Source organism: Mobula hypostoma, chromosome 3 (genome assembly GCF_963921235.1).
Source record: "Mobula hypostoma chromosome 3, sMobHyp1.1, whole genome shotgun sequence".
Taxonomy (NCBI): Eukaryota; Metazoa; Chordata; class Chondrichthyes; order Myliobatiformes; family Myliobatidae; genus Mobula; species Mobula hypostoma.
The window spans coordinates 216,644,680-216,658,605 of NC_086099.1; the positions used below are offsets into that span (position 1 = coordinate 216,644,680).

The 13,926-nt window shown below is 40.9% G+C and overlaps 1 protein-coding gene across 1 annotated transcript in view; it reads left to right on the forward strand.

Moving 5' to 3' along the window:
* The window catches only part of LOC134344528 (nuclease EXOG, mitochondrial-like), an 87,515-nt gene extending 74,139 nt beyond the window's left edge, over positions 1 to 13,376 (forward strand). Inside the window, exon 6 of the mRNA XM_063044489.1 lies at positions 8,129 to 13,376. Coding sequence (XP_062900559.1) covers positions 8,129 to 8,590 — 462 coding nt within the window. The 3' untranslated portion in view covers positions 8,591 to 13,376. The remainder of the gene's footprint in view (positions 1 to 8,128) is intronic.
* Positions 13,377 to 13,926: the final 550 nt, after the last annotated feature.

The following is a 13,926-nucleotide window of genomic DNA, read 5'->3' on the forward strand; positions in this document are numbered from 1 at the left end:
TTCGCTGCCATTCCTGCAGAAGAGCAAAGAGCAGTTCCTGAGATGTTAGAGTGGGCTATATCAAAAGAAAACTGCATTACTGTGGTGTTGTTCAGACTTCAGTGTCCCCCAATACAAGTTATAGCTAACAAAATAGAGTTGTTATTAGGGCTGCCACCTCACAGCTCCTGGTTCGATCCTGACCTTAGATGCCGTCTGTGCAGTCTGCTTCGCCGTTTGATCATGGCTCATTTATTATCTCTCAACCCCATCCTCCTCACTTCTCCCTGTAACCTTTGACGCCTTTACTAATCAAGAATCTATCAACCTTCACTTTAAATATACCCAATGACTTAGCCTCCACAGCCGTGGCAATGAATTCAACAAATTCACCACTCTCTGGCTGAAGAAATTCTTTCTCATATCTGTTCTAGGGGGACATCCTCTCTATGTAGGGTTTTCGGTATTCGGTATTTTAATTAAATCCTCCCTCATTCTTCTAAACACTAGTGAGTACAGCTGCAGATCCATCAAATGTTCCTCAGAATATTAACCCTTTAATTTCCAGGATTATTCTCATAAACCCCCACTGGACCCTCTCCACTATCTGTACATTGCTTCTTAGATATGGGGTGCAAAACTGTTCACAATGCTCTAAATGTGGTCTGACCAATGAATTATAAAGCCTCAGCATTTCCAGAGCAGAAACAGACTCTTTTATCTATGCTACTGTTGTGTTCTAGGCCCCTATACAACCCCAATATGTTAGTTTAACCTTCCCTCTAATGCTGCTGATGTTGTTCTCAAATCTTTACATTGGTGAGATCCATCCTGAAACTCCGCCCTGGGGAAAGGAGCTTTCCAATTCCTTACATTTATTTTAGTGGCTATTTTATATTTATGGGTGCCTTCCCAAATAGAAACACTAGCTGTATGAATCATTTCTGAAATCTTAAAGATTTCCATCTGATCCCTTAGTCTTTAATTCAGAGAAATGGCATCCACTGTGCCTAGTCTTTCTACTGGTCCTAACCCATCCAGTCTGACAACATCTACTACTTCTTGGAATTCATTTAATAATTAGAATTGATCTATTATTGTAACATGTACTGAGGTACCGTGGAAAAACTTTGCTTTGCGTGCTCCCATATAGATCATTTCAGCACACAGGTACTTTGAAGTCCTGAAGAAGGGTCTTGGTTCAACATGTTGACTGTTTATTCATTTCCATAGATGCTGCCTGACCTGCTGAGTTTCTCCCACCATTTGTGTGTATCACATAGATACACTGAGCTAGTACAAACAGAATCAGGTTTAATATCACTGGCATATGTCATGGAATTTGTTATTCTATGGCAGCAGTACAGTGCAATGCAATACAAAAAAAATGTACAGGTTACTATATATAAAAATTATTGTGCAAAAGTCTTAGGCAGGGATCTTAAGCTAGGGTGCCTTAGCCTTTTGCACAATAATATGTTTGTCAATGTGGCGTGGAGAGCAAGTTTGTAAATCTGGTGGTAAATGGGCTGCAGTAGTAGTGGACAGTAACCCATAGTGATGCTGGATTGTGTCAATCCTTTTCTTTCATCAAGACAAGCTGGTTACATCAGACTTTTACATATAAGATCCTGGCATTGTAACTGTATCCTTCCCTCCTGTACTGTGCTGTCTGTGTTTTGAAAAGAGCCATGTATTGAGTCCACGGTGTTGAACGAAGATTGTGTCAGCTCTGACAGCTTGATGATGATTGATGTTGCAGTTGGTTTCTGCACTAGCAGAGGACAACTCTTCTGGAGGCCACCTGTCGCCATCTCCTGTGACCATACAACATTGAAATGCCTTTTAGACTGATGTAAAGATGATATTACCAGCTTTGGCCACCCCTCACCACAGGACAAGTGATCCAATTATCAAATGCTATTTAGCTGTCATTCAGATCAACTCAGATTTCAAGTGTAGCGGCATCAGAAAGCAGTGAGTTTATTGTAACTGGTCCACTTAATATTAAAATAGAAAGTTTCTGTAGAATAAGATTTTTTTTGAAAAAGGACAGATTATAGTGTAGTGTTTTAAGGACTTTTAACACTTGGACAGGACCCCAATCTCTTTGTGAAACCAAAGTTACATAGATTTCAAAATTAGAAAAAAAAAACTCTGTAGATGCTGGAAATCTGAAATGGAAGTTTTTCAATGCTTCTAGGTAATGCTCTCTTCTCGCTGCTGCCATCAGACAGAAGGCACAGGAGCCCAAAGTCCCATGCTGCCAGGTTCGGTAACAGCTACCCTTCTAAGGCTCCTGAACTAGTGTGGATAACTTTACTCACCTTAAATCTGAACTGATTCCACAACCCATGGACTTACGTTCAAGGACTCTACAACCCATATTCTCAGTATTATTTACAGTACTGTGCAAGTCTTTGATACATATATAAATAACTAAGGTGCTAAGACTTTTGCACAGTACTTGTCAATGTGGAGTGGAGAGCAAGTCTGTAAATCTGATGGGATGAAGTATGTTGGGAAAGGCGAGAGTGGAGTGTCGCAGGAGTGGTGTGAGAGATGAAGAGTGACGTGTGGGTGCAGACACACCCAGCTCTGAGACACCAGGCAAGGTCACTTGATTCCAAACAATTGGTTTATTGATCATTACAGGATGTCTCTCTGGTGCTTTCCTCTTTTCCCAACCATGATTCCCTTCTCCCTACCCCTTCCCACTCTCAGTCGACAATAGAGACACAAATCAGAATCAGGTTTATCATCACTCACATATGTCATGAAATTTGTTCTTCCTTTTGTGGCAGCAGTACAATAAAATTACCACAGTACTGTGCAAAATTCTCATGCACCCTAGCTATGGTATATATCTGTACCTTAAGACTTCTGCACAGTTTGTATTTACTTATTTTTTAAAATTTGCAGTTTCCCTTTTTGGCGTGTGCCTGTGCGTGTGGGTCTGCATATCAATGCGTGCACCCATGATGGATTTTTCATGGCTTTTTTACAAGGTGCTGAGAGAGAGAGAGACTGTGTGGCGGGCCACTCCTCACACAGACACTTTTGCAGTATTTTCCCTTTATTTTACGAGTTCGAGTTGCGGTCTAGACACTCAACCCAGCACGGATGGAAAGCGAACCCGACTGGTTTCGAACCCGGGAACCTCCGCTCCCGGGTCTGGCACCGATGTCATTGTGCTACCAGCTGGCCGGCGGTTTCCCTTCTTTTGCACATTGGTTGTTTGTCAGTAGCTTTTCATTGATTCTAGTTTAAAGTAAATTTATAATCAATGTTACCCTGAGATTCTTTTAATGAAGACTGTACATAAAGACTGACAAACAACCAGTGTGCTCAGGAAGGCAAACTGTGCAAGCACAAAAAGAACAATTAACAATAATAATAAATAAATAAGATTGAGAACGTGAGCTGTAGAGTTCTTGAAAGTGAGTGAGATTTCTGTTCTACTGTGATTGTCTGCAAGAAAATGAACGAAGAAAATAATGATACGTATGTACTTTGATAATAAACCTGGTGTGAAATACTCAGAAGGTGGCATTATAAGAGTTAATGTTTCAAATTTCAGAGAAAGCAGGGAGTGGCATATAGTACAAAGGGAATATCTCGGATAGGGTGAGACCACGGCTGCCCAGGTGATTCTAATGTTTAGTGAGCGACCTGGTTAACAGGGAGTGTCTGCCGAGAATGAATGTTTAATGTGTGAGGGAGGTAAAAATTATGCAGGGTGCATGCATCATCTTGGAGTGGCAGCTACAGCCCTGCACCTTAACCTAGCAACCAGAATCAAATTTATTATCACTGACGTACAGTAGATCATATGTACTTTGTTGTTTTGCAGTGGCAGTACAGTGCAAAGGTATACAATTGCTATAAATTACAAGACCAAAAAATAATGTAGGGGGAGAAAGGAATAACAAGATAATGTTCATGGACTGTTAAAAAAATCTGATGGCAGGGGAGGAGAAAAGCTGTTCCTGAATCAGTGAGTGTCAGTCTTCAGGCTACTGTACTTACTTCTCAATGGCAGTAATGAGAAGAGAGCATGTCCCAAATGCTGAGTGTTATTGATTGAATTAAATATTGAATTGACTTTATTTCTTACATCCTTCACATGGAGAGTAAAAATTTTTCCGTTACATCTGTCTAAATGTGCAATTTATAGTAGTTTGTAATAAATAGTATGTGCAACAGGACAGTCAGTATAGCATAGAAATACAGTTGTATCAGTGTGAATTAATCAGTCTGATGGCCTGGTGGAAGATGCTGTCCCAGATGGAACAGTTTGTGGTTGGGGCTGACTCGGGTCCCCAATGATCCTTTGGGCCCTCTTTATGCACCTATCTCTGAAAATGCCCTGAATCATGGGAAGTTCACATCTACAGATGCGCTGGACTGTCTGCACCACTCTCTGCAGAGTCCTGCAATTTGAGGGAAGTACAGTTCCCATACCAGGCAGTGATGCAGCTAGCCAGGATGCTCTCAATTGTGCCCTTGTAGAAAGTCCTTAGGATTTGGGGATTCATGCCAAACTTCGTCAACCGTCTGAGGTGAAAGAGGCACTATTGTGCCTTTTTCACCACACAGCCAGTATGCACAGACCTTGTGAGATCCTCGGTGATGTGTATAGAGAGAGTAAATGAGGGGGCTTAGTATACAGCCCTGAGGGGCAGAGGTGAGGGAGTCCATTCTTATCACCTGCTGGCGATCTGACAGTAAGTACAGGATCCAGCCGCACAAAGTAGGGTGAAGGCCAAGGTCTCTGAGTTTCTTGTCAAGCCTGGAGGGAATTATGGTATTGAATGCTGAACAGCATTCTCACATAAGCATCCCTCTTCTCCAGATGTGTGAGGACGGTGTGCAGAGCTGTGGCTATTGCGTCATCTGTCGATCGGTTGTGTCAGTAGGCGAATTGTAGGAGGTCCAGTGTGGATGGTAGCGTGCTGCAAATGTTGTCCTTGACCAGACTCTCAAAGCATTTGCTTATTATTGAGGTGAGTGTGACAGGACACCAGTTATTCAGACATATTGCCTTTGTCTTTTTAGGTGCAAGAACAATGGTGGATGTTTTGAAGCAGGAGGGTGCTCTACATTGGGCGAGGGAGAAATTTAAAATGTCTGTAAACATACCTGCCACTTGTGCTGCGCACATCCTGAGTATCCGCTCTGGGATACTGACTGGTCCCACAGCCTTGCGACTGTCCACTTGTTGGAAACACCTGCGTACTTCAGCTTCAGAGATGACCAAGGTGCAGGTTGCTTCAGAGGCTGTTCTGGGGGTCTCAGTGTTGGTGATATTGAATAGAGTGTAAAAAAGATTTGGCTCATCTGGGAGAGAGGCAGTGTTGTTAGCAGCACCACTGTGCTTAGCTTTGAAGTCTGCGATGGTGTGCAGATCTTGCCATAAGCTGTATGTGCTGTTGGTGGAGATTTGTGTCTGGATCTTGTCCCTGTATTGTCATTTCGCCGCCTTGATAGTTGGTGATGGATGCTTCCTTCTTGAGGCACTGCCTGTGATGGAGCTGGCTAAGTCTCTTTCTCTTGCAATCCTGTGCATTGGAGCCTCCAGACCAGGCTGTAATGCTGTCAGGTTGGCAGGAAATACAGTCAATACACCCACCCTTGGTCATTTTTATTGTAATCAATAAAGAAAAAGCAATCTCCATAGGCCTATATTAAAGCTATGTTTTGGCAACACTTTAACCATGCAGAATGTACATGTTCAATGATAATTAAAGATTAGCTTTATTAGTCATGGGTACATCAAAGCATACAGTGAAATACATCATTTGCTTCAAAGAGCACTATATGAGGTCATTCTTACTGTCGGTTATAAGGCTCTATAATAAGTCAACCTATGACCCCCTCCTGTTAGATGTTTGAGGTTACTTATTTTTTATTCTTTCTTACTTCTCCTAATACTTGTATATCTGTGCAACGGTAATTTCCTTTGGGATCAATAAACTACCTATCTACATTGGTGCTAGAATTTTCTCTATTTCTGCATAAATATAACCTAAAATATGGTCAGATGTTCATGCAAGTCCTAAATCTAGGTAACAAAAACCCAATTAAATAGCACAAAAACATTATACTTGTTCATTTATTTATTGAGGAGAATGATCCAATAATATATATTTGTTGGAAAATGTATGTGAACATTTGCTTTCAGTGACTGGTGTGACCCCCCCATGTACAGCAATAGCTTCAACCAAACGTTTCTGGTAACCGTTGATCAGTCCTGAACATCGGCTTGGAGGAATTTTTGGCCATTCCTCTTTACAAAACTATTTCAGTTCATCAATATTTCTAGGATACCTTGCATGAACAGCCCTCTTCAGATCATGCCACAGCATCTCAATTGATCTAAGCTCTGGACTCTAACTTGGTCATTTCAAAACACAAATATTTTTCTTTTTAAACCATCCTGTTGTTGATTTACTCTTGTGTTTCGGATCATTGTCTTGTTGCATCACCCAACTGCTATTATGCTTTAGGTGACGGACAGCTACCCTGTCATTCTCCTGTAAAATGTCTTGATACAATTTTGAATCTATTGTTTCCTCAGCAACTGCAAGCTGTCCAGGCCCTGAGGCAGCAAAGCAGTCCCAAATCATGATGCTCCTTCCACCATGCTTCACCACTGGAATGAGGTTTTGGTGTTGTTCTGCAGTGCCCTTTTTCCCTCCACACATAGCAGTGTGCATTTCTGCCAAAAAGTTCAACTTTTGTCTCATCTGTCCAAATATTGTCCCGGAAGCATTGTGGAACATTCAGGTGCAAACTTGAGACATGCAGCAATATTTTATTTTTGGAGAGCAGTGGTTTCCTCCGTAGTGTCCTTCCATGAGCACCATTCTTGTTCAGTGTTTTTCTTATACTGGACACATGAACAGAGACTCGCTTAGCTATTCACAGTACAGAAATTTTGACCGAGGTACCCAAACTTTTGCATGCCACTGTACATACTTAGATGATAAATGTAGTTTGAATCTTCGGTGTGAAGTATTCTGTTAAAAAAAATTACAGATTTATATACTGTAGTTGTGTTATATAGAGACCTAACATCAGGTGTTTATATATAGATACAGAAAATGATTTTTTTTTCATCACAAAGAAGCAAACCACTGGTATCAAGCAAAATTTAAAAAGACTCAAACAAAAGATTCAACTACAATGCACAGAGTGAAGCTTGTATTTCCTAATTAGCCTTTTCATTCCAAAGTGTGGCCAACCTTCAGCAATACAGGAAAAATAATGGTGCAAAATAAAATATAAATCCTCAAAAAAAAAGCAATGACATTTACCCAGCAGATGACAAGGAAGGAAATAATTAACTCTTCTCTTCCTCTTGTATACTCTTTCCTTAATTGCAGCCTGGACTGTTGTAATTGGTATTGGTTTATTACTGTCACATGTACTACAAGAAAGTGAAGAGCTTGCCTTACATACGGTTCACAGATCAAATCATTACATAGTGCATTAAGCTAGAATAAGGTAAAACAATAACAATACAGGCATCTAAGGCACTGAAAAAGTGCAAGATCATATTGAGGTAGATATTGAGGCCAAGCATCCATCTTATCTTACAAGAGGTCCAGTCAAGAGTCTGATAACAGTGGGGCAGAAGCTGTCCTGAAGCCTAGTGCTTTCAGTCTTTTTTATCTTTTACCTGATGGGAGAGGGAGAAGAGAAAATGACTGGGGTGAGTAGCATCGTTGATTATGATGGTGCTTTACTGAGGTGGTGAGAAGTGTAGACGGAGTCCATAGAGGGGAGGCTGGTTCCTGAGACATGTCCACCACACTGCAGTTTTTTGTGGTCATTTGCAAAGCCGCTCTGCATTCAGACAGAATGCTTTCTATAGTGCATTGATAAAAAGTAGTAAGGGTCAATGGGGACATGCCAAATTTCTTTAGCTCATTGACAATTAGAAATCCAACCAGCTGCTCCAATTTCAGTTTACAAATTAAATTCGGAATTTGCAGTCTGTCTGCAGACCTAAACTATTTGCGGCTCATTGGGGTCACAATCTGCTTAGTGTCTGGAAATCTCAGCCTCTGCTTAAGTATCTGCAATGTCTCATTTTGGTTGTTTGCTTGGTCTTATCATTGCCCCTCTCTCTTTCTCAATTCAGGTAATCGGGTCAAATGAGGTTGCTGTACCAACACATCTTTACAAAGTTATCCTCGCACAAAAGGATAGTGCGTCATCTGCACCATTGTCACTGGGAGCCTTTGTCGTACCCAACGAACCAATCGGCTTTGATCATCAGTTGGCTGAGTACCAAGTGAATCTACAGACGCTGGAGAAAATGGCTGGGCTCACGTTTTTTCCAGTCCTGGACAAGACCAGCCAGTGCTGTGACCTCTGTGAAGCAGACACTTGCCGGATGCTCGACGCCAGGGAGTTCACTCTATATGTTGCTGCACGAAAAGTTAGAAGTGCCAGGACTTTACACAGATTGGAGACGGTTATGGGCGAACTCCGGGAAAATGGGATTCAGCCGGACAAATACCTGGCGGATCTGTACCAGCAGAAAAAGCAGGAGGTGGAACTGAAGGAACCAAGCGAAAACCAAGCAGCCAAGGGTGGATAAGCCACGTCAAAGTCTCGAGTGTGTTTTATGTCATATCACACAGAAACAGACCCTTTGGCCCATCACGTCCAGGCTGAATCATTTTGCAAACCCATAATGATCCCACTTGCTCCCATATCCTTCAATACCTGTCCATCTAAATACCTTGAGTGTAGTAATTATATTTGAATCCACTACATCCCCAGCAGCGAGTTCCATATTTCTTTTAAAACATACAGTGTCTATAACAAGTATTCACCCCCACCAAGGAAGTTTTCATGTTTTATTGTTTTATAACATTGTGTCACAATAGATTTAATTTGGCTTTTTTGACACTGATCAACAGAAAAACTCTCGTGTCAAAGTGAAAACAGATTTCTACAAATTGGTCTAAATTTATTATAATTATTAAACATAAAATAATTTATTGTATAACTACTCAACTCCTTCAAGTCCGTATATAGTAGATGCACCTTTGGCGGCAATTACAGCCTTGAGCCTGTGTGGATAGGTCTCTATTAGCTTTGCACATTTGGACATTGCAACTTTCCCCCATTCTTCTTTACAAAACTGCTCAGGCTGTTATCGGTTTGCATGGAGATCTGGTGAACAGCCCTTTTCAAGTCCAGCCACAAATTCTCAATTGGTTTGAGGTCAGGACTCTGACTCAGCCACTCCAGGACATCAATTATGTTGTTTTTAAACAATTCCTGTATATCTTTGGCTTTATGCTCGAGGTCATTGTCTTGCCAGAAAACAAATCTCCGAAGTCGTAGTTCTCTTGCAGACTGGATCAGGATTTCCCTGCATTCACTTTACCCTCTAGCTTCACAAGCCTTCCCGGTCCTGCTGCAGTGAAGCATCCCCACAGCATGATGCAACCACCACCATGCTTCATGGTAGGGATGGTGTGTTTTTGATGATGTGCGGTGTTCGGCTTACACCAAACATAGCCTTTAGTCTGATAGCCAAAAAGCTCAATTTTGGTTTCATCAGACCATAGAACCTTCTTCCAGCCAACTTCAGAGTCTCCTACATGCCTTCTGGCAAACTAGCTGAGATTTGAGAGAGTTTTTTCAACAGTGGCTTTCTCTTTGCCACTCTCCCATAAAGCTGCACCTGGTGAAGCACCTGGGCAACAGTTGTAGGCGTAATCTCTCCCATCTCTGTCTGAAGCTTGTAACTCCTCCGGAGTTGTCATAGGTCTCTTGGTAGCCCCCTCTCACTAGTCCCCTTCTTGCACAGTCAGTCAGTTTTTGAGGACGGCCTGCTCTAGGCAGATTTACAGCTGTGTCATTGTCAAGAAGGATTCCTTTTTCTTCTTTGAACATGTGCAGCTTCCCCACTTGAAAGAGACTGAATGCGTCTTCCCGAAGGTTTCTTAACTGGATTCCACTCAATGACCAAACAACTTTTCCTTTTTCCTCCTTTTATTTTTCGCAAGTGTGACAGTTTGATAGTTCCATCAACCATTAGTCATTAGGTGAAAAAACTGGCCACCTCTCCGGACTTCGTAGACGGATTCTGACCTGCAGACTCCCCGCTCCCTCATAGACCGTTATGTTTATAAACCGGGCGACCCTTCCTGAAGGTTCCCAAGCTCTTCTTAAACCTCACGCCATTTCTCAGAAGCGCCTGTGCGCGATGATCCCCGTGACAAAGCTAGCGCAAACCCAAACCGCAGTGACAGCAGTGCTCTTTTCCATGAAACAGTCTCTCAAGTTATTTAAAGTTCAGCATCTTACCGCAGATTCCAACGCTGCTCCCGGACTGCCGCTGTGATGCTGCCGGGTCCTCCCGATGTTCCGGACAGAAGCAGCGCTCAGGCAGTGAGTTCCATCCGGTCTATCAGTGTGTTCTTGCTATTCCTTCTAAATTTTATTTTCTTTTGCCTCTAGGTCCCAATACTTTCTAGAAACTCTAGTTTGACTTGACAGTCATATTCTTTCTATTTCTTGATGATTGACAACTGTACTTCAAGTGACTTGGAAATTTTCTTGTATCCATCTCCTGGACTTGTGCTTTTCAATAACTCTTTCATGGAGTTGCTTGGAGTGTTCTTTTGTCATCATGGTGTAGTTTTTGCCAGGATACTGACTCATCAGCAGTTGGACCTTACAGATACAGGTGTATTTTTACAACAATCAATTGAAACACCTTTACTGCACACAGGTCTCCAAATACAGATATCCATTTAACTAATTATGTGACTTCTAAAACCATTTGGCTGCACCAGTGATGATTTGGTGTGTCATGTTAAAGGGGGTGAATACTCATGCAATCAATTATTTTGCATTTTATATTTGTAATTAATTTAGATCACTATGTAGAGTTCTGTTTTCACTGACACAAAAATGTCTTTTTCTGTTGATCAGTGCAAAAAATCCCAAATTAAATCCACTGTGATTGAATGTTGTAAAACATGAAAACTTCCGGGGGGAGGGGTGAATACTTCTTATAGGCACTGTATATATGTGTTTTAGGGCTTGTCAAATGGTGTTAAATATGTTGTTTATAGTATAATGTGTGCAGTATTGTATCTGATTTGTACCAGGAAGCTCTAGCTTATGTCCTATTCTGTGTTAATTTGGTTATGTACAGAGAAAGATGGTATTAACACTTTTTCTTCAAGTGCATCTATGCATCAAATGGAAAGCATTTTACTTAATTATTTGAATTATATTTTTACAGCTATTGACTAGTTACATGTACACATTTACAACCTTTTCAAAAAAAAACTTGTGATATTGTTATGTAACATTCTAAAGGGAGTTTCAAGCCAGCCTTCTGATTATCAGTCGTCAAAAAGTGTTAGAACAGTGGATGAATGTAGCACTGGAGATGCTGTAGTTTGGAGCAGTAAACAGTCTCTTGCACGACATTGGAGGCAAAAGGATAACCCTGCATCAGCACTGACAAAGCCAGTATAAGAGGTGAGAGGGTGGGATGAAAATGGCTGATAGGTGATAGGTGGAACCAGGTGAGCTATGATGCCAGATGGAGCCAGGCAGAAGGTGGGAGTTAAGGCTGGAAGGTCTGGGACCAGGTAAGGGAGGGATAATGGGCAGCTAGAATTGATGGAGGAGTGGGTATGGAGAAGAGTGTACTGGATGACCATTTTGCACCTGCGGTCTGTCTGCAATGGCCATCTTGTGCTTCTGGCTGGATGTCATTTCATCTCCCCCACTGATCTGTCTTTGGCCTTCTCCACTGCCACAGCAAGGCTAAACACACATTAGAAGAACAATCACTCATATTCCACTTGGGTACACTACCAACCCAATGGGATGAGCATTGAGTTTTCCAGTTTCAAGAACTCATACTCACTGCATTTTTTGCCCACTCCTGTTGGTGGATCTCCAGATGTCTCAAGTCACTCATCATCCCATCTTGGGAATACATGGCCATTGTCACTGTCTGAGTCCAGAAACTCCCATTTGAACAGTGCTTTTGGAAAACCTGTAAAGTGAATGGAGAATCAAATGAACTGCAACAATTCAAGATGACAACCTACCAGCTCCTTACGGACACTCGAAAAGGATTGTGGATAGCAGTGTTGCAATGTCTTACTAATGTCCCAATGTTGTCTACTGTGCTGGATGAATTATTCAAAATTTGGAATAGGCTGAGGAGAATAAATTTTGCCCTTACTGACCTGTTAAGTTATGGTGCCCTTTGTTTTCTGCAGTTTGACATTTGAACTAAACATTTCCTAAGTACTATACTCTCTTCCTTTCTGACGCTACCTCCTACATATATTTTAGATACTATAATCAACCTTAATCCATGTCAGAAAGGTGTAACGGCTATTATTTATAACATTATTATGAAACTTAGGAAAGCTCCATTTGATAACATTAGGTCAGATTGGGAAAAGGAATTGGGCCTTACTATCCCGGCTGATGACTGGGCGCATATTTTACAACTAGTCAATATTTCCTCTATCTGTTCTAAACACTCCTTAATTCAATTTAAAGTTGTCCATAGAGCACATATGTCTAAAGATAAATTAGCTCGTTTTTATTCTCATATTAACCCTCTCTGTGACAGATGTCATGGGGAGATTGCTTCCTTAACTCATATGTTTTGCTCCTGTCCTACTCTGGAAACTTTTTGGAAAGACATTTTTAATATTATTTCAAAGGTATTGAATATAGATATTTCTCCCCATCCTATTACTGCTATCTTTGGATTACCTAAAATTTTCAGTAATCTTTCCCCTTCAGCCCGTAGATTGATTGCATTTCTTACTTTAATGGCGAAAAGATGTATTTTACAACATTGGAAGGAGATTAATGCCCCAAATACGTTCTTTTGGTTTTCCCAGACGATACTATGTTTAAATTTGGAGAAAATTAGAAGTAATCTTTATGATTCTTCAGTTAAATTTGAACAGACCTGGAGATCTTTTATTCAACATTTTCATTTAATGTAACTTTTCTTCTCTCTCTGTCCATATTTACATTCCCTTCTTGATTTTTTAACCATTTTTAATGGAGGTCGGGTTTGAGGACATGATTGTTTTAAGTTGTTTAACTCTACTTGATACCTAGTTAGCCCATTGCTTTGCTTTGCTTTTTAGTTTAGTTGCACAGTGGGTTTTTTTGGGGGTTTTTTTTTGTTTTTTTTTCTTTTCCTTATTCACTTGTATGAAAATTAGGATACTATTATATTACCTTATTATTTTATATTTAAATTGCACTGTTTGTACTGATTTCTTTTTGTGTATTAATATGTCTTGTAAAGTTATATTGCAACAGTGTATCAATGCCTATATGGTTTACCTTTTGTGTACTAATTCAATAAAAAGATTTAAAAAGGACATTTGAACTTTTGAGTTTGAAATTCATGGGAATGGCTCATCTTACTGACATTCATTCAGCAGATGACTACTACCTTTTAGTCACTCTGTTTTGTTGTTTCCCTTGCTCAGCCACAAAGAGGTGTATAGGACCACGAGCGATAGAGATAGGATGAATACGCATGGTCTTTTTCCCCAGGGAAAGGGAATCAAAACTAGAGGTGGGGGGGGGCGGGAAAGATTTGAAATTTTACTGAGGTGTCATGAGAAGCTTGGTTTTGCATGCAGCCTATGCAGATCATTTCAGGGCATAAGTACTTTGAGGTAATACTGGGGATAAACAGTAACAGAAGGCACAATACAGTGTTACAGGTAAAGTTCAATGACAATAAGGCGCAAGGCCACAATGAGGTAGACTGTTACAGCAAGAGTTTGTAATGTACAAGAGGTGGGCTCAACAAACAGCAGGATAGAAGCTCTCTGAGCCTGGGATAGGTACATTCAGGCTTCTGTATCTTCTGTCTTATAGGAAGGGAAGAGTACGTTGGGGGGGGGG